Here is a 26,321-nt window from a genome sequence, read left to right on the forward strand (position 1 = left end):
CACATGGAGAGCCGCTGGGGAGGAGGGGACCTTTGGACATGTTAAAGGACACCTGTGGGGCTTTGGGGGGCCTCCGCGTGATGGACAGGGTTCCGCTTCAGGTGGCAGTAATTTCTCTAAGCCGTAGGGAGGGGCACCGGGGTCGGATTTTGCGTGTGTGCATGTTTGTGGGCTGCGAGCGTGTGCATGTGGTGTGTTTCTGTCTGTGTTACAAGTCAGAAAACAAGTTGGAGTGTTGTAACATTGATGGTTTGCTGAGTGTGTATGTCTAAAATAACTGCTCTCTTTCAGTGTGCGCAAGTCTTTGTATACCGTGTGCATGTGTGTGCGCGTAGGCTTATCTCTCTGACAGTAATTGCTTCTAATACCACCGGGAACACCACACAGATCGTGACAGAGTCTCAACCACAACTAATGATTATGTAAATACGATAACCATCTGAAGACATGATTGTCTGTGTGTGTATGTGTGTGTGTTTGTGTGTCCAGGGTAATATACTTCTATCTCTTATCATATGGAGATCAGCTGTTAGACAAATGTGGCATTGTTGGAGGCCGTGGTAGAGCGCGATGTGTGCATGCATGCATGTGTGTTTGTGTATGTGAAGCTTTACTAGTTCAGGGCCTTGTCTGTTCTCCGCACCTGATACTGAACTGGACCGATGTAGCCGGAGAGCTCCAGGCATTTTAGATGAGAAGACGGGAGCTTGTTATTAAATGTCACAGGCTGATCTTCTAGAATAACCAATAATGTTCCAAAGACTACCTCAGTATCCACACACACACACACACACAGCCTCCTAGTGTGTGTGCTAGAATTAATAAAACAGGACAACATGAAACTTAACTGTTAACATGGGGTGTCACAATTTAAATATGAAATCAAACATTGATCAAAATGAGCTTTCAATTTCAAAACTAATCAATCAAAATTAGAAGCAGAATTGCAATTCTCCCTACTTGCAGTATCTGGTCAGTGTCCAATGACAAAAAAACAAAAAACAACCCTTCAGAGACGACACAGCGTATCACACATATCTTTAAAAGAAGAATTTGAGAAGGTAAATGACAGTTGTAAGGGCATGAAACCAAACATCTTTACAAATCAAGACTCAATTATCTAACAATGGCAGAGCCCTCTGTGCTAAAGAAAAGTGTAAATTGGAAATCGAATTGAATTGTGACCTTAAAATTGAAACATAAAATGAATTGTGGATTTGGAGAATTATGCCACTGCTATCATTAACTGACACGTTGTGTTATCGATTTACAGTAAATGTCTTTCTGTGACAAACTGCTGGAATGCCGCTTTTGCGTAGCAGCTACAAAAAATGCTCATGTCATTAAAGCTATAATACGTAACTCTTCCGCTTTAAAATGTCTAAAAACGCAACAGCAGAAGTTGTGAGAGGTGAGAAGTTGTGTACTTACATTTTCTAAATATTTCAAACAATGTTCAAATGTAGAGAGCCACAGCTTCCATCCTGCTCGCTGTTATAACTAGTTGCTGTAACTTCCAAGAACACATGGGATACATCAGAGAGTGAAGAAGGAAATCAGGGAACGTGACTGTGAAGATAACAACTCCCATGATCCTACACCACTTCACAGTGTCAATAAACTGTCCTTTGTTATTGTTTCAATATGGGAGAGACCACTAAAAGCAGAATTTACATACTGTACGCTTAAGGTTAACAAAACATAATAAACAATGGACATTTTCTGACAACTCTCAGCGGGTCATTTTTAAATATTTATATTTGCAATGGTAAAAGAAGAGGCAGTGACAGTGAGCAGGTTCAACAGGATTATCTGAATTAACTGTCTGCACAAATCTGCTCCTGAACTTCATGTCGGTTTCGATACGCTGCGGTCAGCTTGCTGAAAATTAGTTGCATCATGCAGTTGTACCTGAAGGACACACTTAATTAGTACAAATCAGTACAGATGCATGATTTTGTCCTCAGTACACACACAGAGATACACAAACACACACAGACGTCAAGGGTCTTTTTGTGCTCTTCAGGGAGCAATCACAAGATCGAGTTACATTGAATGACTCGAGCTGTTGTTGTTACTTTAACAAACTTAGCTGCATGTTCCCTGCACCTAAACCTTGACCTTAAGAACCTCAGGCTGGCTTTCCAGGGAGTTTTTATAAAGAGCAATGAAACAGCCGTCTAACACAAAATGATTGATTCCAAAGTGTGCGACCTTGATGAGCTTTAGACAAATAAGCTGAACATGACAACACAAGGAATGGAAGCTAACCACTGCTTTTCATTTAGCTGCACTATATTTTATCAGTGTAGTACCTGGGGATGCAAGCCGTGTTTCCACCCGAAGTACTAGGACCTTTAGTCCCAGAAACAACTTTTCAAAGAACAATCAGGTTTGTTCAGGCAGTTGTTGTCTGTGTTACTTCTGTGGTCCATTTTTGCACACTCAAAAATGCTCAATAAGGCCTTGACTTCTTCATCGGCCCATCTGTCGTATGTTTTCATCTATAACTCTTTGCTGATGTGTTAAAGTGCAAAGAACAAAAAACACACTGAATCATGGCTGCAGATTTTCTAAAATGGTGTCTTACATAAAAAGAAACAAGTTCAGCGCTGAAAGGTACTTTTAGAAAGCATTACCCCCCACGCCACACACACAGGGACTTTTTGGCTGTTAAAATAATGTACACATAACTTAATTTAGACCCTGGTCCTTGTGTTGTAAATGTATGTGTCACCTACATGGTTTTATTACACTGAATGCACAGTTTTTGAACAACTCTGTAGTAATGCAGCAGCTGCAGGAATGTATAAGACCACCAAGATCGTTAAATGATGAAGAACGTGTGCATGCAAAAACACAGACACATCAATGATCCACAGCTGTTAAAAGTAATGTGACATTGCCAAAAACTCCCAGAAAAACACTACTGCTGCTTCATCCACTGGTGTACTACAATAAAAGAGTCTGTTAATGTAACGTTGTACTTTCCATATGAATTGACATCATGTGGAGTTAATAAGAGCGTTTGATTTGATATGAGAATGTGGAGAATTCTTCTAAAAAAAATTCAGATGACACAGTATACCACTACATACACACAACTAAACTGGATCTTGTGTTGCAAAATTTTTGCACAGACATGCGCTTCTAGTCAGCGAGAAATTTAATTTAATTTTTTTTTTAACACAACTGGTCATATGTGTTGCATTACTTTAAAATGTGCACAGATACTGACATTGGGTAGCACCAGCAAAGATGAATTTAATCTAAGATAAGTTATAATCAGAGTTTAGCAAAACTAGGTTTCAGATGAGTAAATGCAGATTTAAATGTAAGCAGAGCTCTGTTGCACAAATAAATATTAATCTCTTAAATAGAGTTTAATCAATATGGAGATCCTTGCTTTCTAAAAATAAAATAAATACATAAAAATAAAAATGAGTGCTGTTGGGACTTAGTAAACATAAAAGAGGCAGAAATCTGTATTCCTTAACAATAGGCATTATGTGCTTTGCTAGCTCGCTTAAAAAGTAAAAAATGTACTTTTTGGTAACTGGTTAAAAAGTTAACAAAATGTCACATTGTTTGCTAGTTAGCCCAAAAGCTGGTTAGCCTACTCATGATGGCTCAGCAGAGATTTATTTTGCTCAGTTTAACACAAAAAGTTAAACTAGTCCTCAAGTGTAAATTTAAAGTCTATATTAAGTCACATTTTAAACTGATATTGGTGCAACAAAATTTAAACCAGGCACACTGTAAGGTTTGTATAAAATTAAGATGCCTTTATTTTACATGGCAAAAAGAGTAAAAAAAAATTACTCTATTGACTCGATTGTCTTCAGAGGTTTGAATTTAATCTGTTTTAATTTTAAGATAGTTTAAAAGTTTGGAGATTTAACCAGGTTTATAAATTAATCCTTGTGCTCTTGTCTGGGTGTATCCCAGACTGAGTGACTAAAAATGGTGGTTTGTGATCAACCACGATTTCTGATATTTTTGATTTGGAGCATTTTTGTAGTTTTTGATAACGCAAAGTCAGACTGCTACAGAAATATTCAGCATGATTTTCAATAAAACAATGGCCTCTTTTTGAAGCATGCTGTGCTAATCAACAGCTGCAGTGCTGCTCTGACTGTTATTCACAAGCACATGACTTGAAAAGCTGTCTCTCTGCCATTTGTTAAACAGACATGCAATTGATGTTCAGATCAGATGCTTTCTGCTATCATTTGTTTTTCATCAGGATTCTTTGCTCCCATTTGAAGTATTTTTCACCCTCTTAGCATTGTGAGTCAGTCTGAGTTTGCCTAAACAAATGATCCATTAATATTAGCATTATTAATTTATATACCTCCAGTCAAAAGCTATTGTCCTTTTGAGTCTCATTTGTTCTGAAAGCCTAAAGATGGTTCCATTCATCCAAATAACCATTTCTGAAAGAACAAGTTCTTCAAGAATTGTTGAAATCCTTTCAAAAATCTCATCATGGGATCTTTGTACCATAATATAAAAGGGTAGAACTCCCTTGGTGGGCTCTAGATAAAATCTTAAGCTAATAATAATATAATTAATTTCTCTTTAGCTTAAGTATTCTCTGTAGAATCCCCTGAGTGTGTGCTAGAACTCTTTAGAACCTCCTGGAATATGAAATGGTTCTTTGTAAAATAATCTTTTGTGTGTGTTTTAGATAAAACTCTTGGAATTTAAAATGGTTCTTGGTAGAATCTTCTGAGTGGGCCGTAGAAAAAGCTGTTGTGAAAATGGTTCTCAGTTAAACACCCTGAGTTTGTTCTAGATAAAACCATTGGAATATAAAAGGGTTCTTGGTAGAACTCCTCGAGTAGGTTCTAGTTAAAACCCTTGCTATATAAAAAAAATTCTCAGTAGTACTGCCTGGATGAGTTCTTGTTAGCACCTGTAGAAGGTGGAAATGTGTACTGGGTAGAGCGCCCAGAGAGGGTTCTGTGTGGAACCATTACATCACAGAAGGGTTCTCTGTAGAACCTCATGTTGGGGGTTCTTGGTGAAACCTTTCACAGATGATTATAGGCATAACTCTTTATGTTAGGTTCTTGGTGCAATTCTTTTTTTCAGGTTTTTCCAGGAACCTAAAAGGGTTCTTCCAAGGATGACAACCTGAAGAACACTCTGTGGTTCTTGTGTAGCACTTTTATATCTATGAGTGTAGTATACATGCACATCTGCAGAGGCAGTGCAGACACATCATCACGCTGCTGATTGCACAGCCAGAAGAGGTAAAGACAATCAGTGTGCAGCTTCCATGTGCAACACACACACACACACACACACACACACACACACACACACGTGTAGAGGCATGTTTCTACGTGTCAGAGCCGTTAGCTTAGAGTGCAGAGGTCACCCTGAGGGGTCAGAGTATCAGTCTTATGTTTCAGCTACAGAAAAGATCCTCTGTTACACACTGAATGGACACTGTGAAATAGTGTCTTCTGACAGAGAGAGAAGGAGAAACAGAAGGAGAGAAACATGAAGAAACGTTGGTATGGGTGAAGGGTTGAAGGGTTGGAGGGGGTGGGCGAGAGAGGAAATGAGCATTCATGTTGTCAGATAGAAGGATGATAGAGATCTTAATGATGTGTTAGGGTAACAGAGTGTGTAATGTAGTGTGTGTGTGTGTGTGTGTGTTTTCTAGTTTTCTGTCCACATGCAATCATGTACATACATGTATGTATGCAGCATGGTGTGTGTGAGTGTATGCATGAATGAATGCATGTTTTGTGGGTTAGGTATGTCTGTTTCTCTTACTACATAAAGGGGTCCATGGTGGTCATACGAGAACCTGCAGTGAACTTAAGGATCCCCGGATAGTGGGTGCTCTATATTTGGGAGCTGGACCGAGGCTACTGACCCTAACACTGACCCCACACCTGCCCTGTGTGTGTGTGTGTGTGTGTGTGTGTGTGTCTGTGGACATGGTAGGGGTTGGATATAGTGGAGACACACAAATGAGTGTCTGTCTACATCATGCTTAGCTCTGTGTGTGTGTGTGTGTGTGTGTGTGTGTGTGTGTGTGTGTGTGTGTGTGTGTGTGTGTGTGTGTGTGTATCAGCGGTACTTGTACTTGACGTGTATAAAGATACACTAGTTTATCACAACAAACACTGCTTAATGTACAAATTCTCTTGGTTGAGTAATACTGCAGTTATTATTTTCTTTTCTTTTTGAGCAAGTTCCAAACTCCATGTAAGACAGAACAATGGTATATGAGAAATTTAAAACTGGGAATTTTAAAGATGAAAATTTACAGTAAATAATGAACATTTGTGCAGCCAGCAGCAAATATTAATTTTCTAGGCATTTGATCTTTCTATATATTTGATTTGCTACAAATACTGTAAATGCTACTTGACTAATAATTTGTGCATTTCAGTCAGGTTTTATTTATTCTGTGAATTTATTCTGTATATTTAAATGCTTTGTATTCATTTATAAATTTTAGTAAAATTTTACCTGTTAGCAGTTAACGTAGTGTTCAATTTGGGGTTCAAATGGTAATTAGCAATGAAAAAGATGTTCTTTAACATTGTTGAAGACCGAACCCTACATACAACACAAAATTATGACCAAATGTTTTTTTTCATTGCAGCTGAGGCCTCCGTATGTCTGAATGCAAACAGAAAGATGAACATGAAACATGTATGTTAAGTCTCCTGCCAATGCCCTTGACCAACACACTAGCTCAGAACTAGAGTTGGTCCCTGGGTGTTGCACAGTGGTTTCCCACTGTGTCTAATACTTGGACGGCTTAATCAGATCAATAAAGGATGATATAACTGACTTCTTTTCTCCTTCTGTAACTCAGACGCTCAGTGAGCACAAAGGTTATTGACAATATAAAAAAACCCACATTTCTTCTCATACCTATCAAAACCAAATATTATTTAAAGTAAAAACCAAACCTGCAACTTTATTGAAACTAAATCCGACATAATGGACTTGTGTTGAATCCTGTTCTGTTAACTGTCAAGACCTGTTGAATTAAAAGCTTTATTAGTGTACAGTGGGAGACATGTAGACCCACAGTTCAGTGTGTTTATTATATCACTCATTTGTTGATTTACTTTTGAAGTTGCCTCCATTTCTGAAGGGTCTGCAGAAGGGCATTAGAGTGTAGTATGTGTTTCCTTCTCAGTAGTTTTTGTGTGTGTGTGTGTCGGCATGGCCAGTCGCTGTCAGCAAATGCGTGACCAGTCTCTCAGTTCTCGTTCCGTATTTAGGTCTCAGGGTTCAGGGGTCAGCGGGGTCGAGAGGCGGTATGAATGACTGCCTGTTATCAGGTGGCAAACAAAAGAATGTGTCTGTGTGAGTGTGTATGTGTGTGTGGAAGAGAGAGAAACAGGAAGCAAAGAATGACTGAATGACAGAAGGAAAGAGACAGAGTCAGAGAGCTCGTGATGGATGGAAATGTAAAGACAAACAGGAGACGGAAACATACAGGCCGGCAAAATGAAAAACGAATTGCCACTCTATAATGTGAGGACATGCTGACTGTGTGTCAGAATTAACTTCACATCTGACCAATCACAATTTCTCTTGCCTTGTACCACACCTTTTTTCTATCTTATTTCAAACTTTTTTCTTATTTCAGTCAGCTTAACAGCTCCCCAAATGTTCAGCACATTGACTAAAAACACTAATGTCTGGCGCAAAAGGTATTTCAAAATGATTAACTTCATTCTAGACAGTGAGGATGTGCATGCAGATGGGTCTGCTCTATTCCCTTTCAACTCTTAATAATGCAAGTGAAATCCCTTTCTCATATTTGAACCATGACTAAAACCTTCCTGAATGCTAATGAAATTGTTTTGCTTGAGGAGCTTTAACACGATGTGCAGCTTCACTTTTAGGAAAAACTTAACCCTAATTTCAACTTTACCTTTTAATCAATGTTTTTACACAACTTGCCTCCCTGTTGTGTAACTGTTACTGTTTCACTAGTGTAAAATATTGGTGCAATAATTGTTGTCTAGATATAATACGAGCAAAATCACAGCAGTGCAGCTTATGATTTCTCTGTCTGCAGAGGACTAAGTTTCTGTTTATTCATAACTAACATAATTTTCTTAAGTCAGTCTTGTTTCTATATAATTGAAGGACAGTTTAATTACTTGTTATTCCCAGCAGCTCTCAGTTCTCCTTCCAAAACTCTGGTAATTCCTATAATAAGACTGCTGTGGATTATAAAAAGGTGCCGCTTCTCAACCTTGTTAATTAGTCTCTTGTCCTTCCTGTTCCAAAGGACTTGAGCTTCGATTTTGACCAGATAAAATAAGCTGGAAGGGAAACAAGTGTGCGAAATTTTGCTAAAACAGACCCAGGGCTAGTGTCGCTCAGCCTGTTTGCTGATCTGCATGAAGCAGATTAGGACATCCTCATTAAAAACCCCCAAAGCAATCAGCTGTTTGGTTGCTCACTCATTCCCATCGCTGCCCGCCAGGAAGCAGTGTTTCGCCCTCCATCCACTCAAGTTCGCTCACAGCGATTTCAGTTAGGAAGGTCCACTATCACAATAAAGTAGTCTATTATGCATGCCCTGGGGCTGGGGTATATTTGCTTTGATTTACATCCCGTTTGTGTCAAACACGAGGCCCTATAGAGGTGTGCGGGCTCGTGCCGGCGCACACTTCGCACGGCCTATGCAACGGTTCTGTTAGTGACTCACGACCCTCCAGTGATTCAGCAAAATAATCACATCATTTTTTTGTTTTTTCTAAAGAAATGTGCTTCTCATTTTTGCACTACTTTTTATATCTACATGTCAACATTAAGTAATGGCAGCAAACGACAGTAGGCTCTATAAGAGATAGTAAAACAAAGTAGTACTAAAATTGTACAGATATTTCAACGTTGTGATGCAAACCTCTTTCAGGTAAATGGGAGTTCTGGGCTTTCTGGGTATTTCTTTTGGCCGCATCCTGTTCAAATTTTAGATTTTAAATCATTAGTCTTTGTTTGGTCTTTATTTATCTTCATCCATTCTTTCATTTTTTCTGTTATCCTCTCTCTTTTCTCTTATTCATCTCTCTCTTCTACTAACCCCTCACCTCCCTCCTGTCGTCTGTTTTTCTCCCTCATTTCATGACTCCCCCCTTTCTTTTCCCTGCTAATTGCCACCTCGTTGTAGCATCCCGAGAGCTGGGAGCTCATTAATTGCTGAAGAGGAGACAGGTGGCGCCACTATGTTGTGATGCTTCTTGTTAGTTGTGTCAGTTTATTGTGTTCATGTTGTGTTTGCGTGTGCACGTTTGTTTGCATGAGTTTTTTCCTTGTTTGTGAGTGCATTTATGTCTTTATTTGCTTGTGGATGTGTGTGCAATATATGCATGTGGCTGTGTGTGTATGCGTGTGTGTGTGTGTGTGTGTGTGTGTGTGTGTGTGTGTGTGTGTGTCCGTGTTTAAATGTGTGTGCATGGTGCCATTGCTTGTTAGCGGCATAGAGCCCCTTCTCACTGTAATCTCTTTGTTTATGCAGTGCGAAAAGGGCCTGGCGGGGGCATGAACTCCCCACGCTCTTATCCCACTGCGCCACTCACCCCGAGTAGACCCTCATGCCCCCCCACCACCCTTCCGACACCCCGCTTTGCTCCCATCACCTCCCCCATCGGGCTCAGCTCCTGCCCAGCTCTGTCCTCCCTCCCTGTGTCCCGTTGTCCCTCCTTCCTGTCCGCCTCTGTTAGCATCAGAAACTTAAGCTGTACATTGTGCAAGAGGTCAGCAAAGATGCACCTGACTATACTCTAGGACACTATGTTCCTATGTTGGCAAGTTACTAGAAAACTGTAATCAATTACTTATTACTCATTGAAAAGTAGTCACATTACAAATTACAAATTACAGCTAGGTAGCATCCACTATCTGTGTTTTCAAAAGTCCCTGTAGCTACTGGAAACAACAACAATTTCCGAGCTAGCACACTGAAATTAGCAAATTCACACCTGGCACCTAGACAATTGTGATTGCTTTGAATAAATACAAATAAGTATACAATTCATTTACAATACAAATTAGTTTTTTCCCCCTGTGTGAAGAGGGGTCTGGACATGCCCAACTGCATTTATAGTATAGCTGTAGCCATTGCTAACGTTGTGTCTGTGTTGTATTTCTTTTTTTTTTTTTTTTTGGTGGAAGCTATCTCAACTCACCTCTTTCGCCTGTGCCAAGCTAGCATGTATCAGTCAAGAACCAAACTGATTTAACTCATGGTCATTTTCCTAGGTCAGAGTCCTACCCTTGTTGTGGCACACCACTCAAAATTACCATTGAGTGCTGCGCTCAAATATAAAATTATTTCAACTTGCCCCTGACTTTTGCAACCAATGAGATAACAGCTGTATGTGACAACGTAGCCACATGCAACAAACAGGGAGGTATAGAATTAAGTGTTTCAGAGTTCCCCAAACTTTATACTCTAACACAACATTAAAAATATACTATAATCTTGGCAGGAACAGTAACGTGTGCTGAAATGTCAGCAGTCAGATCGGGCAACAGATGAATATACATATGAACATGAATATGTTTATGAACTGCACTTTCCCTCTGCAAATCTGTGCCTTACCTTGTGGCGAGCCAAGAGCAAATGTCTCAGTATTTGAAGGCAGATTAATGGAGAAATACTGGCACTAGTTACTGTGATTATTGAATTTCAAATTCATTTCAAAAAGCAATCGCTTTACTGTAACACAACCAACACTAGTTACCAAAGTGCATTAATTCTCCCATCGTGAAAGACAGAGGTGGTCACAGGCTCGCTTCATGTTCAGAGATCAGTGCAACCAGAAATTACATTAAATTAAATAAATTTGAATCTGTCATGCTCATTTTAGAATTGAGTGAATGAATTAAACTTAATAAAAACTAAACCACAAAAGAAAAGTGATTGGTGGTTTGAAATTGAGGGTTTATAATTGGATTTTGTTTGTAGAAACTGTTTTATCATCATTGTTATTTATTTAGATTCATTATACTGACATCAGTAACTAACATTGTTACTGCATTGCTCTTGTTACCCTTTTCTCTCTCTTGCCTTTTTTTTCTTTTCTCTTCCTGTCTTTGCTCCAGAGTGCCTGTTTTAATCAAATCACACACTTCTTCTCTCCCTCCGTTCTGGCCCTCACCCCTAACCTCTCTCACATAGCTCTGCTTTCAAGTCTTCTGTAAAACGCCGTTTTCATTCCCTGGCAGAAAGTTTCTGATTGTTTGGTAAAGTCTATGAGAAAGAACAATTACAAAGCACCAGTGTTTTGCCTAACAGATGGTATTATCGCTTGGTCAAACGGTGGCCTTTTGGCAGGTCTAGAGGAGATGGTGTTGTGGGCGATGATGTGTGAATAAGAGGGTGTGTGTGCATGCATGTTTGTGTGTCTGGCTTGGTGTACGTGTCTTTGTATCCGTGTGTGTCCATGTGTTCATGCAGGTGTGGGGGTTACCGGGGGTTTGTAGGTCAGCCTCATGCCCCTGGTGTCACCTTGCTCTGTTTGGCCCTAAACAGCCACCATAACAGGGCCTCTTCTCTTCTTTCTGTCTTTCCTCTCTCTAATCCTCTGTCCTCTTCTATCTGTCCACAGATAATTTGATTAATGCGTTCAATTCAGTTAGTTATCTCTCTGATAATCAGTCGGTGTATGTTTACGAATAATTTGCTGGTGCTTCAGATCTGTTAAACCCTGCACAGTCAGTTTATTACATATTTTTATATGCTCAGAACTTGGGTGTTTTACTTCTGAAGCCATAAAAAGCTCAAGTGATGATATTTCTAAATCTCCAAAACACACAACACTCAGCAGGCGTATGTAGGAATTATAAATCAGTTGAAAGAGGCATTGTGTTTGGCAGGTGTGAGTGTGTGTGAGACAGAGAAAGAGCCGGAGCAAGCGGCAGTGAATAGGAGCACAATCGAGACAGAACGGTTTTATTAGGCTACGCTATTCTTGGCTGTAGGAACAGTTGTCATTGGCCATAGGAACATGTGTAGCTCTTTTATTAGCGTAAGCTCCCGCTTTAGGTGGTCCTCCCCACCTATTCAGGGCAAAACAGAGTTAAATGGTTAATTAGAATTAGCAGAACCTCATGCTTGTAAATCAGTGTCATATGGCATCACGTGAAGTGTTGCACCAGATATAACAGAAGAACACCTTGAGTGATTTAGGTTATTAGCTCCACTTCTTAACGCACAGTTATTCCGCCATATGATAGCTAATGTGTAGCTGCTAGATGACTGTGTTTGAAAGGCTGTTGCCCCAAACTGTCCCAGTGACACCTCAGCAGAAACAACGCTGCTGCAATTATTTCACCTCATGACAGGCATGTGCCTCCTCTGCAGCCGATTGAACTCCTGTTGAACTTTTTGATGCTGCTCTTAAGTGTCTTCATTTACCACTTCCTGTTGTTTGATAGCAGTTCATGGAGTGTTTGATCCACATTTCAAACCCCACGTTTTCAATATAGATTGATAGTTGTAACATGTATAACATGTCTGTGCTAAAGACGCCATTTTAAGAGGTTTAAGGCATGCGGGATTTCACTTAAAAACAATTTATACAAAAATAACATGCACCAGAAGTGTGCGAGGGTGTGTGTTATCTGCACAAACCTTGCCCTCTGCCTATATTTTCTTAATTTCTCATTTTGCTGTGCTCAGGACATTTCTGGGTGTAAACTACAACTGGATGGCAGAGGCATATAACCGCGTACTCAAAGTGCATTGTCAATAAGATGTAATGTTACTTCTCATTTCCTAGGCTGTTTTCCTTAATTATAATTTGCTAGTAAAAGTAAAACAAATATAAAAACAAGCAGGAGCAGTTAAGAATGATGGATTTGCAAGATGCAGTATAGGGTTTCCCATTCAAAAAAGCACTGAGATTCACCTTAGAGATTTTGTTAAGAGTCTGATCAACAGATACAGATATTGTGCCTGACATAAAACCAGATAAACACAATTCCCTCAAGTTACAGCAACCTCTAGTCGGAGCTGCTTCAGATATTTTGTGTGACAGATGGAAACACAGGCGGGGGCCAATCATTGCGGGGGGGGAGGGACAAAATAAAATGTTGGTGGGTGGCTGCAGATCGTGATCCTCAGTTATTTGGTAAGCTGTCACAGATTTATGAATCAGAAAAGTAGGCAGGCAGGGATCCCACAGAGCCGGTGGGACATCTCTGCTTCTCTCCCTTTCAGCTCCCACTCAGGAAGGAGCCACCACACAACTCCTCTGTCTTCTGGTGACGTCTCTGTTACCTTAACAGGACATTTTTAACATTCCTCCCTTTTGGCCGATCACTTCCGTCTTTAACAATTTTAACCCCTGTTCTTCAGAAGAGGCAAGATGATTTGGCTTCTTCCAGACTCAAAAAGAGTGTTGTGTGTGTGTGGGGTCACTTTCTGTTGATGTGATATGCCACCTCATAATTCTTTTCATGACACGACAAATACTCAAAGTAAATTCGAGCCTTTAATTTGTGGTTTTATTTTTTTCCTCTGTGTGGCTTAGAGCAAAGTAATAGGACACCGATCCCACTGAAATCCTATAGAGAACACCGAATTTGGCTCGAGGGGCAACTCATCATTCATTTTGGATATACAGTAAAGCAATTAAGAATAATTGAAATATTTATGATATCATGATTACAGAGGTGGATTTCTGTCATTCATTCTCAGTTTTGTTGTACCTCTCCCCAACCACACCTATCCCTGTCAATGATTTTATGGGGGTTGTAAAGTGATACAGTGAGTGGTTTCACAATGACAATAACAAGCTGTAAAAGCCGTTCCCAGTCTATCATTAGGCCTTCATTAAGTTTAAATGGTTTGACACCTACCCCTGTGTCTGTGTGTGTGTGCGCATGTGTGTGTGCATGTTGTATTAGTCTCAGTAACTTCAAATGATAGCTCATGTTTCATTGGTTTTTCAGTTTTCTCTGTATTACACTTCTTTAACGAGGTGATGTATGTCTATATGTGGCTGTATGTGTATATGTGTATGTTCATAAGCCATAGGGGAACAAAGAAACAAAAAAATGACTGAAGGAAAAGGGAAATAAAAGAAAGATGTATCTTTTTTTGTTATTTTTATAGCAGTGTGTTTAGGTTATTAGTTTTTAGGAGGCCTTGAAAGCCATTTTCATGTGTGCGAGCGCATGGGGGACTTTAATTATTCAAACAGGAACACATTTTTATCTTCACCAGGTGTAAGCCTGGAGGGGATCATACATTTGGTTGTGTGTCCATGTGTGTGACTGTTCTGATCTCACATACAACTGGACCCATCAGCCTAATATTTTTTGTGCATATTTATGATTGTTTGCTCAACCAGCCTGTCTACTCTTGTTGCACCTTGATAGTATAACCTACATATTGTCTCCCCTTCATACCAACACTCTTATACATACAGGCTGGACACACAGCCTGCCCTGCAGAAAATCATTTTGTAGGCAGCAGATGGATGATTTATGTGCACGTGCCAATTCAGATGAGGTGAGAGAAGTGACAGCTACGTCAATTTATATAGAGTCTTGATTTCTAAAGATCAAGCGATTACTAGTTTTATGTCCTGACACCTGTCAAAAAAAAATTTCAATTCTTCTTTAAAAAGATTTTAAAAAGTGCAGCTGCAGGTTACTGGTAAACTATGCTGTGTTGTCTTTGAAGTGTTTTTTCTTCGGACACAGGCTGGATGCACACGAGTATGCAGGAGTAGAGAGAAAAAGAAATACTGCTTTTGATTTTGATCCGTTTTCAATTTAGCTCATTTTGATTAATTCTCGATTTAGAACTGAAATTGTGACACCTCTGTAGGGGTCTAGGATGTTGGACCACCACCAAGTGTCAGCTTCAGTTTGATATTATTTTAATCCGCATTGTCCAAATATCTTGGGTGTCACATCACAGATATATAACCATTTGTGGGGTCAATAATACAGGAAATACATATTTACTTATTGTGCTTTAAAAAATAATACGGCATCTTTTTTTTTCAAGGAAAATCATAGTAACTTTAACTTTAATACAGATGACAGTTCAGCAAGCCAGGCCAAAGCCAGTAAAAGTTCAGTCAGTAAGAATGAGATTAAAGAACTAAGGAACAAAGGAGAACGATAAGACATTTAGTAGATACTGAGTGTTTTATCTCTTTCTTCCTTTTATTCTTCCATCTTTCATGTGTTTTATGAGTCATCGTTTGACTTGCTGTTGATTTTCATCCTGATATGTCTAGGAGACAGCCAGGATTTCTCTCAGTTGTGGGGAGACATTTTCTCCAAAGGTGAGAGGTCAGTCAAGAACAAATCAGTGTTGAAGTCAGAGGTGGACCTGAGAGGCTTCTTCTCTGTCACCGCTTCATCGTCACGCCTGTCCTCACTCTGTGTGTTATCCCTCGTTTTGCTCATCACTTCCCCAGCTTGTTGGAGGAGTCGTGGTGGGTGTGTTTGTGACCGGAACAGCTGGAAGTGTCACAGGACTCGATGCTTAAGTTGTTATTTGCAGCTCAGGGTGAAAAGGTTTAACACTGTGCATATGCAGTCTTTTTACTCCATTCTTCATCATCACGCGCTTTTTCTCCACCCCTTACACATTCCATCAGTTTTTCATGCACTCCCTGCTTGACTCCGTCAATAAATCTTTTATACCATCTCCTTCAAGCTCAAGCAGCTTTCCACCATTTACATTTTTTGCAGGACAATTTTTGCTGGATATTTGTAGTCTGTTTTATAAAGTCTTTTCTATTTTCGGCTTATCTGTGGCTACTTCTGGACCAAAAAAGAAGTACAAATGGACTGTAACAGGAAGAGGAGCTATACCCTCACACACAACTCTCCTACATTTCCACCTCCACACACTGCCATAGATATGGTCTGTCCTTCTCTCTTTGTGTGTCTCTCTCTGTCCATGGACCATTCAGGCAGAAAGGATTGCTATGTAAATGCACCAGTGAATAGGAGTGAATGGACAGGCTTAAAGCAGATTATGTTAAACTGCTTGTTAGTTTAAAGACATGCTGAAGTGAATGGATGGGGATTAGCAGATGTGCTGCTGTGCCACAGAGGTGTTTCTCTAAAATGTACTTAATCCCCTGTCTGTTAGTCAGTTCACACATCAAATAAAGGGATAAATGCTTCTAGAAATTGAACCAGGAAAAGGTAAGGTGGTCTTTCAATCCCCCGGCATGGATGGAGATCCCAAAGCAGAGACATTGTATTTGAATAACAAAAATGTCTGTATGTGAAGCCACAAATACATTTTTGTTTTTAATAGTGTTTGGTTGAATTTGTGGTATTCCCAAAAAACACAATGCTTTCAGTGTGCATTATTTGCTACATCTTGAATAGCTGAGTTTTTGCAAAAACAGCAGTTTCAGTTGACAGCAGAAAAAGTCCTCAGTATTGTAGAATCACTGACCTCTGACAACAATTTGCATTCAAATTTTCTTCTCATAAGAGTAGAATATCAAACTCAATGCAGCATTAACGGAGATATTGTCTTTTTTTTAATTCCACACATTCCCTTTCCTTGTCAAAACCTACATTACCAATAATGCAGCTCTACCCTCATCAGTTTAGTCCATGGGCGTATCAAAGAGAGCTGGATACAGCATTCGAGGTGAGCCTCCAAGTTTCTAGGTGGCACATGAAGCTGACTTCTGGCTGTAGAATTACCAGGTTCTTCCACATATGCACTAGGAACTTTAGGTTATGTTAGCCAGCTGACCTCCACTTTAGTCCTCTGCTAACTTGAATGGGGATAAAACGATTTAGTCTTGCAGCTCTTTTAGACCAAATGTTGTTGGACAAATTAGATCAAATCCTGACATGAACCGTTTTGTTAGGGTTGCGGTGCTCAGAAAAAGCTATTCACTGTTTAACAGCAGCTTTTTTCTAGGGGTGAGGGAAATAGTTCTTAGATGCATCACAATGCAGATGTGGCAGATTCTGAATCGATTCATTAAAGTCAAAAATCGATTTTCTAAATGTTAATAAAAATGATGTTGATGGAGTGAAAAAGGTGGAACTCAGCACCTGGACGTGCACACATGAGAGTTATCAGCAGTTAACAAGGAGAGACGCACTTCATCCTCCAAAAGGCAGTGGGTGCAATCATGTTTTGATTTATTGCCTAAATAATTGTGTGAGATGAATGTGAAGTGTATTGCAATACTTTTTGCCGTCACCCAGAGACATTAAGACGTGAGGAGCAGAGCAGTGCTCAGCTGTAACAAACAAGAGCAGCTGAGCAACGCACACCACGGCATTACAAAACTTGAAACACGGCTGTGGTGGAGAAAATCACTCTTTGCTCATTCTCTTCATGTCTAAAACTCTGCACCAGCTCTGAATGTTGGACACCAAGGTCTTTCCTCAGACCTAACAGTGCAGCAGAGAGGCTGTTCTCCACTGCTGGACACACAATGTTAATAACAACACACACAGCAAAACACTCTGCCTCTCCTTCATTTTGTCATTCTCATACAGGCAGGAGACTGTATGATGCTTTCAGAATGATTAATTAATTAATTAATGCAGTTAATTCTTTAAAATTAAAAAGGCAAACAAAAAGATTCCCACCCCAAAATGTAACATGTGCATCATGTATGTCTAAATGATGGTACTTCTTGTATTTTGGTGAGGATAACTAAACGTGAGCAGTTGCTGCTAAATCCAATCTAATCAGGAATTGTTTTGTCATTGAATTGTTGCCCTCTGAATTATAATTAAATTGCATTGGGAGGTACACAGATTCACACCCCTACTTCTTTCAAAATGTAAGTGCTGGGAAAAAGTCTTCTGAGGCCATTATGCATCATGTGACATTGTCATTACATGGTTTGGTCACTATGTCAAAAATTTGTTTCAAAGCCTGGCACACTTTTGGGGGACTTAGTTAAGTCACAGGAGCAGATGTGTTAAGCAATTAGCAGCTAATGTAGCCTCGAGCCACTAGCTGCAAGCAGAGATAAGGACTGAGCTACACAGGTCCGGTAAATTCCCTTCTATCTAAATTCACACTCCAAGGCTTTTTTCATTTTCAAACTTGAAGTCTTCAACCAGTGGGCCTCAAGTGATGTCACTTGAGGTATTTTAAAATTGGACCTGGATTGAATTCCAACCTAGTTGTGTTGTCACAAATCAATAATTTAAAACTCTACACATACACCACTGTGCACAGTGAAGCTCAAACATCTGTAGGCAGGAAAACAGTGGGAGGGACTTTAAAAATTCAAAATCCCCACGTTTGCAGATACGTGGTTTTCCCTGGGCAGCGATGGAGGAATGTTGAGCAAATGGTTGGATGTTTCATTTGTATCCTCATCTAAGAGATCAGAGAGTAAATGTATTTGTATATTTCTGCACCCTTGGCGACACTCAGCATTCTGAAAGCAAACTCTGTTTAAAGTGTTGACGCTGAAGGCTGCTGACATGTGAAGTTGTTGTGTTATGACAGCCTGTCAGAAATGATGTGAGAGTGAAAGCTTAATAGACAGCATATTGACCCCCACCACTGGCTGAGACGCATCCTCTGAATCTGTAAAGGGGGCTTGGATAGCATTAGCATATGAAAAACAGAAAGAAAACAGTGCTTTCTGTTTAAGGTTCAAATGTCTGAGCAACTTTATTTTTTGGCCTAAACTAGAAATTTGGTGCATTTTGAGCCCTACTGTCCATCAGTCTGTCTGCCTTTTTCCATACACATTTTCCCTCCTCTCTCTCTGAACTACTTCACTTTTCCCCGAAAGGTCACCACCCTCCATTTATTATCTCAGTTCCTCAGAAATCGCTCCTTCAAACCGCCACAGACAACCATCATTCTTCTCTGATCTTCTCTTTTGTTTTTCCTGTCAGCAGCCTTTTCTTTTCTCTTCTTTCTCTTTCAGTTTTACTGCTCATCCTTCGCTTGTGACAGTCTCTGCCATTTATCATAGGCCCAGCATGAGGGTGACACTATGGAATAATAGCAAGTGTGTGTGTGAGTGTGTATGTGTGGGTGAGAGAGAGAGAGTAATGATTGTCTGTAGTGATTTGCTGGAAAACAGGATATCATATGCAGATTGAAACAGTTACTTTTAGGTATTGCAGTTTGGTGCCTTTCAAACAGACACACACACCCTCTTCCTCTCTCACACTGACACATACACACCCACACAGCTAGTGGGGATTGGGGGCAAATGCTGTCACAGTTTTTAAAAGGCTTCCCGTGGTTAGACATGCTTGAAATGACATTCTGGTTCACTGGAGGAGGGGAGCAGGAGAAGGAGGAGTGGAGGAGAGACAAACAGGGGGGTGGGGAGGGGGAGCGCAGCTGAGTTTGTGAGGTTCGAAAAATTTTAACAGATGCAGGAATGATGAAGGAGATAGCTGAGTGTGATCTGGGAGGGAGAAGGGTAAAGACATGAAACTTCCAGATTTACAACTTTCTGTCATTTTTTCATCATTCAAAGGGACATTCAGTACAGTTAGTCAACTAAACAGAGAATTTTGCTGTAAAGTCTTTTCTTATACAACATTTTCACCACATTAGATGTTTTCCTTCTCACCACAGGTGGCAGAACAGCTATAGCAAGTTGAAAAAATACGGCCACAGTATCAAAGAGTTCTGAAGTTTGGAGACAGCTGCTAATTTATGGATTATACATCATTTCACTGTTTATGCATCTGGTTGTATGTCCAACATGATAAGTATCACCAAAACATCCCTAAAAGGAGATGCAGTGCTCGATACAAATCACAAATTCATGGTCATGCAAACAAGAGATTGAGTTGCTGTGGTGGCAAAATCAACATGCATAATATTTCAAAACTTCTTAGGCTCAGGTGCACCAACAAAAAGTCATTTAATTTAAGAGTAGTTCTGATCTGAGTTTAGCTAAACTAGGTTAAAATGAGTATATCTTGATTTCAAATGAATTAGAGCTCTGCAGTAAGTGCAAATTTATTGCTGAAATTACCCAAATAAAAATGGACGAATTAATGAATAAATAAATAAACTAATAAATAAATAAAATATAAAATAACATATAAATTTGCATACTGTTGAGACCTAGTAAGCATGAAAGAGGGAGGAAACCATTAACTTTCAGCTGCTCTATATTCTGTATAAAATGCTAGTGGGATCATTTCTCACAGAAAGCAAGTGAAGGAGAGGGGACACTGTGATACTCAGCCAATTCAGAAATCCAGTGTTTTTAGCCAGCTACAGTCATTTTGTCAGTGTTATAGCCCTTGGTTGCATATTGTGATGCTGATTCTGTTCCCCTCTGGTGGCTGTGGTTTTCAGATATCTGTCTCTATCGTTCACTAGCTAACTTAAAAAAAATGTAACAAAACATTATGTTCTTTGCCCAAAACATGAAGTTTTGCATTATTTGATAGCTAGCTTTAAAGTAAACACACACACACACACACACACACACACACACACACACACACACACACACAAATCATTATCATTAAACCATGATATAATGGTTTAAAAAATAATCCTTGTTTGTGCAGCCCAGCTCATCATGAGCTCATTAGCTGAGAAACCTCCCGTACATCTTGCTCTGAAAACACAGAACTGATAGGAACATGAGTTACTGTATGTTCAGGTTGGTGTGGGAAAGGGGCTTCAGAGGGGACGGGATGAGGGCAGACAGAAGAAGAATAGGGCAAGACCAGGGCAGGACTGTTTATTTATGAAGTGATTTTTCCTCTCATCGAGGAGCGAGGGAGCCAGGCCGCCTATTGTTTGTCACTAATGAACAACATGAACGAGTGTGAGAAAGAAAAGAAGAGCAAAGAACAGCGGCGGCTACAAACGAGACAGATTAACATGAAAACAAAAACTGTTTGCCCCATCTATTTAACCTCAAAACTTAGAAATCACCATTTTGTGTCAGGGGAGAAAAATGTAGCTGCTCATTTAGAGCTGTTTCAGGTCTGTAATGCTTTTTGCTAAAAGCAAAGTTTTCTCTGCACACACACACACACGCACACACATACACACAAAGTTTTGTCTACAGTAAATGCCTCACAGGCAACAGGATAGCTCTGCAAAGGAAATGGTCTATTAGAGTGTCTAAACCCATTTATTTATTAGTATAAAAGCTCCAGGCAAGGGTGATGTAATCTCTAACAGCCCCTTTAAAGTGTCTCTGCCAGCTACCTGATTTGTTAATAGCAGACCAGTGTGTGAAGAGATGTTTTGTCAGGGGTTTCCTGGAGTCCAGGTGTCTTATTTTCACATTAATTAATTGTGTTTTCTCAAAATTACCATTATCTCATGTCCTAGAACAAATCCTGGTAGTAGGTAATAACAGGGTAATAAAAAATGCTTTTGACTGATAATCCCAACACAGCCTGTGGAGAGAACAAGCAGTCAAACTTTGGTTCAGTTTTACTTGAAACATTGTTTTGCATAATAGGCCTGCTCCAGTCTGCAGACATGAGGACATGTCGAGCACACTACAAACCTGACCTCCTCGAACAACTGACATCCACTCTGTTTTAGCACACTTGAAGTAGCCCCTTGCTTGTAACTACTTTTGCCACTTGGGCTGCTGGTGAGGACTTGCACAGGGTAGTTTTTTTTTTTTTTTTTTTTACAGTGTTCACAGTGCTGAACATATACTGGTCAAATATCTACCATTAGGATTTGCATACACAAATGAGGGCACAGTGTAATAATGTAAAGATGACTGTTGTCTTTTTAATGTTTAAAACATTATCTATAGAGCAGGGCTACCCAAAGTGGGGTGCATGGGCCAAAATTGGCCATCATAAGGTTCAGTTTGTCCTGCGAGATATTTCTAGCAAACAATCTAATAAAAAAATTCTAACATAAATTGCTTTTCAGGCTGTTTTATTTTTTGTGAGGTAAAAATCACAAATGATATAATTTGAGCATGTTTGGCAGACTGACACTTTGCGCAGGCTGTTGGTCAGTTGATGCCGAGTTCACACTAGGGCTGACCGATAGTGGATTTATGGGGCTGATACCAATAGTAATAATGATATTAAAGAGTAAAAAAAAAAATCAATATTGGCTGATATTGCAATGATTCCTCAAATGTGCCAATCAAACACTTGTGACAAAAATATGTAATATAAGATTTATTACCCAAAATGACACCCAATAAATGTTCACTGGTATTTGTGATAATTATAAATAACTAAAATTAAACAACAGTTGCCACTTTCGTACAGTTTTTGTAGATTGGCAAAAAAAGCCCACAGATCAGCTCGCAGAACGACACACAAACTGTTGAAAGGTGCAGTCGGAGAATATACAGATGCCTTGCAGATGCCTGAAAGATATTAAGCAGATTTAATATCTGGTTGTGTCTGGGACAGGTCTGAGAGCCATGCAGTGAGCCACAGGCAGACACTGAGGAAGAAGAGCAGTTTAGGGAGCCCGAGTCTCTGATCAGTCATGTAGTGTGCAAACAACAACCTCAAGATTCCTCATTACAAGACACAAAGTTATGTAAAGTGAACAGTACAACCGTCTGATGACAGTGAAAGACCTGAAGTGTGATCGAGGCATAGTAGAATTTGGGATCCTAAATTTAAGTTTTGCTCCTCCAAGGGGAAAAATCTGGGATCTAAAAAGCTTTATTCAACAATTCATTGTACTTTGCCCTTGTTGGAAGAATTCCTGCAGAAAATGAAAAGTGGAAACAGTTATCTGTAAGTTGTTAAAGGCGCTGAATCCCTCAGATCCTTCTGCTTGTTTTCAATATCCTCCTCACCCTCCTCCTCCTTTTGACTAAACCCCATCTTGCTCCTGTCTGCTCCCTGCCCCCGTTTTCTTTCCACCCGTGTCCTCCCTCCCTGTGTGTGTGTGTGTGTATATGTGTGTGTGTGAGTGGGTCAGCCCTCCCTACTAGGCAAGTGAAGTAAACTCCCCCTTTTTGCCCCTCTCCCTCTCTCTCTCTCTCTCCTCTCGCCCTCTCTCAGCTGGGCTACTACTGTCAGACCGGGTTGGAGGAACAATCAACTGCAACTGCTGCTGCCGCCGCTGCTGTGTTCTGTGTGGTGTGGACTTTCTCACGTTGTGGTGGACACGCACACACATACAGGAGCGGTGCATGCCCGGTACACCCCGCTCCCCACCTCCTCCTGCTGTCTCTCTCTCTCACTCTCTCTCTCTTGCACACACACACACACAGACACACACACACACACACACACACACTTGGAGGGAGAGGCAGTGTGTGAGTGACGGATCCTGTCGTGTGGAGTGTACTGAAGAGGGGAGCGGAGAGGAGCGGAGCAGCAGACTCTACCATGCCAGTGCAGGGAGGAAGGCTGAAGCGCTGTGTCTCTCTCTGTCTCTGGAGCCGTAGTCCTCTGCTGTGGCTTGGACTGTTCTCTCTTCATGCACAAGCACACGGTAAGTCACTGCAAACTCAACTCTGGCACTGTTTTTACTAAACTTTGCTCTGAAGTTGCTCTGATCCAACTGGTAAGAGTTTCTTTTAAAACTTTTGCTGCTTAGTTGGGAGTTCTCTTCTATTTACTGCAAACTGTGGTGGTGTTTTTCTCTCTACTCTCTATTCTCTACTCTGTGTTTCACATCTTGAATCTCACTTTTTGAATATGTTTGTGTGTTACTTTGAAAAGTTGGAGCATAAATCTGTGCTCTGCTCTGCAGTGTCGGCTGTCTGTAGGCAACTTGCAATGACAGCCAGTTTCAGCTCCAAATATGTAGCAACTGATGTAGACATGGTCCTAAACATAAGATATGCATGTTGTACATTAGGGAATCATTCCTGTGTAATGTTACATGCAAAGTTAATCACAGCAGTATGTGTGGGATTTCTCTGAGCGAATGGCTCAGAAAAGTCACAGCGAAGATGGTTTTACATATTTTTTTTTATTTTATTTTCCAGTTTTGGTAGATGCAGCTCTGTGTTTCGTCTTTTTGTTAGTGAATATGAGCCAACAAATCATTTTGAAAACACTATTATAGAGCAAATAGATAATTTATATCATATTGTAAATCAAAAACAACCTCTTGAGGATCACATGTAAACTTTTCCACTGACTATACAAATATAAGTCAGGTTATTAAGAGTTGAAGAGTGGGTATTATCTGATCACTTTGTCAATTTCATGCTCTGTAGCTGCTCTGACGTTCAGTTCCAGCGTCTTCACATCACAGCGCGTTTGCTCTTGTCTTCAAACACACACAGAGATATATTGTCATGGACCCACATTGTTACCGTTAGCCGCATCAGCCGCTTTTGTCTGTGACCATGTTTGGTATCTGGAGTGTGATTGGCGAGGTGTTGGAGAGCGAACGTGTCAGATTTAATGGTCCTGTTATGTTTAGTGCCGTGATGTGTGTCATTAAGGTTTGACTCTGTTGTTTTTTCCACACGTTCGACCACGGCACAGCAGCTCGGCGGTTTAACTTTGCAATCACTGATTCAAAAAAGGCATCGCTGAAGGAGTTTAAATGCGTGCTGTTGAGTTGTCCAGAGCACAGGCTTAAACTGTGTTTTCTTTTCTTTCTTTATTGTTGGTCTGATTAAAGTCATTGAAGATTGTTTCAGCTGTGAGTCCTGAAGTCAAGCCAGCAGAGGCTCATAGCTCATACTCAGTTTGCTATGTGCTGAGGTTGCCCTGCGACCTCTGGGTGCATGTCATCCCCTCTTTCTCGTCCATCTTTCCTGTCATTGTCACCGGTTGAGTCGGCTTTCCTATGGAGAGTCCATGCTGTGTCACCCTTTTCTTTTGATTTACTCTGTGTTGTTGCTGTTTAGTCATTATAAAGCGCAGCCTTTGGAGGAGTAACTCTCCTTCTATTGAATGCCATGAACATTTTAAGTGTCTGCACTGAACACACGAGTACACATGGACACAAACAGAAAAATTGCCTGAGTGTTTTAGAGTCATGGTAACACTGACTGCTCTGTCTCAGAGGCTGCAGAACAGCTGCCAGAGAAGAAGACATATGTGGAATCTGACATAAAGTTGGACCTCTACCAAGTCTTTTTTCTTGTTTGTGTTAGATTCCAGAAGGTCATCGAAACTATGTCTTAAGTTTAATGTCAGGTTCATATTATGTTTTATTTATGATTTAATTTTCTCTTACACATTTTATTGTTGCAAATGCTATGTATGGGGCATATATCAAATCTCCAAATCTACCAAAGGGCAGTGTTTTAGATTTGGTGTCAGGTGTTGGGATGTAACGTTTCAGTCCATTTACATACTAATTTAATAGTAGCGTGCCACCTATAGGTTAGTGAAACAAATTCTCTGCTTCTCATATCCACCAGATGAGAACTGAATCCTCAACAAAATTATTCATTTATTTATCTGAGGATACATTTCTTCAGCGGGGTTCATACAAAGTCTTGAAAGTTTGGAAAATGCTTTCATTTTCAAGGTTAGGAATATGCTGAAATGCTTTTGAACATTCTCCTTGAAAATTGCTTGATTTTCAACATAATCTGGTGTTTGTCACTCATGAACATTTATTAACTTATTAACATTTGAAAGAAACAGTCCCATCATATTTCAAGTCTTCTGTTGATCCCTTTAATGGGAAATTATCAAGAATTAAATAATCATGACCTAAACTGATAGTTAAACTTAATATGAACAGCTGGTAAAATGAGCAAATTGACAATATACATTGTTTGCTGTGGGTTTAAAGGAATTTGCAATTGCATATAAAGAAACAATAAATAGTGTCTGAAACTGCTTGAATTTTACTATTAAAAAGTGGCACAGACTTAGAAATTGCCAATCAAACATCCCAAGATATGAGTGAAAAGTATTACTACTACTTTTATTATTAAAAGTAGTACTCTTGTAAATGAACCAAACTTAACCATGTCACATGATCTTTCAATTCAGAACACTTTAACAACAAATATTACTTAGACCACTGCAGAAAATTACAGATGAGCATTTAAAATCCAGGAATTCACATCACAGACACTGTCAGTAACTACCCTGACCATGTTTTCACACACTGACCATGAATGGATCCAGCCATTCATGCTAGGTTTAGACTGTACACTCAAAAGCTTAGATGCTTTCTTTTTCGATATTAACTGGCCGAGCTCGGCCTCAGCAAAATGCCCCGATCGTAAATTTGAAAAACAAACGGCTTGTGTGTGTCATTTTATTTCTCACTCTAAATCCTATGTGGTTGCTCGAGTTGAATCGGTTGTGCTCAAGCATTTCCAAACACTTAAAACTGTATTCAAATAGCATTTCCCCCCGAGGCCTGTTAGTAACAGCCTCATTCATTGGTTGACACATAGATGATTGATTGGACCAGCAAC

At 39.9% G+C, this 26,321-nt stretch overlaps 1 protein-coding gene across 1 annotated transcript in view; it reads left to right on the plus strand.

The window, feature by feature from the left end:
* The window catches only part of bmpr1ba (bone morphogenetic protein receptor, type IBa), a 95,829-nt gene that overhangs the window by 36,677 nt on the left and 32,831 nt on the right, over nucleotides 1–26,321 (plus strand). Inside the window, exon 3 of the mRNA XM_084728794.1 lies at nucleotides 22,975–23,410. Within this exon, the coding sequence (XP_084584920.1) occupies nucleotides 23,305–23,410 (106 nt within the window). The 5' untranslated portion in view covers nucleotides 22,975–23,304. The remainder of the gene's footprint in view (nucleotides 1–22,974; nucleotides 23,411–26,321) is intronic.

Source organism: Lutjanus erythropterus, chromosome 10 (assembly GCF_056507025.1).
Source record: "Lutjanus erythropterus isolate fLutEry1 chromosome 10, fLutEry1.hap2, whole genome shotgun sequence".
Lineage (NCBI taxonomy): Eukaryota > Metazoa > Chordata > Actinopteri > Lutjaniformes > Lutjanidae > Lutjanus > Lutjanus erythropterus.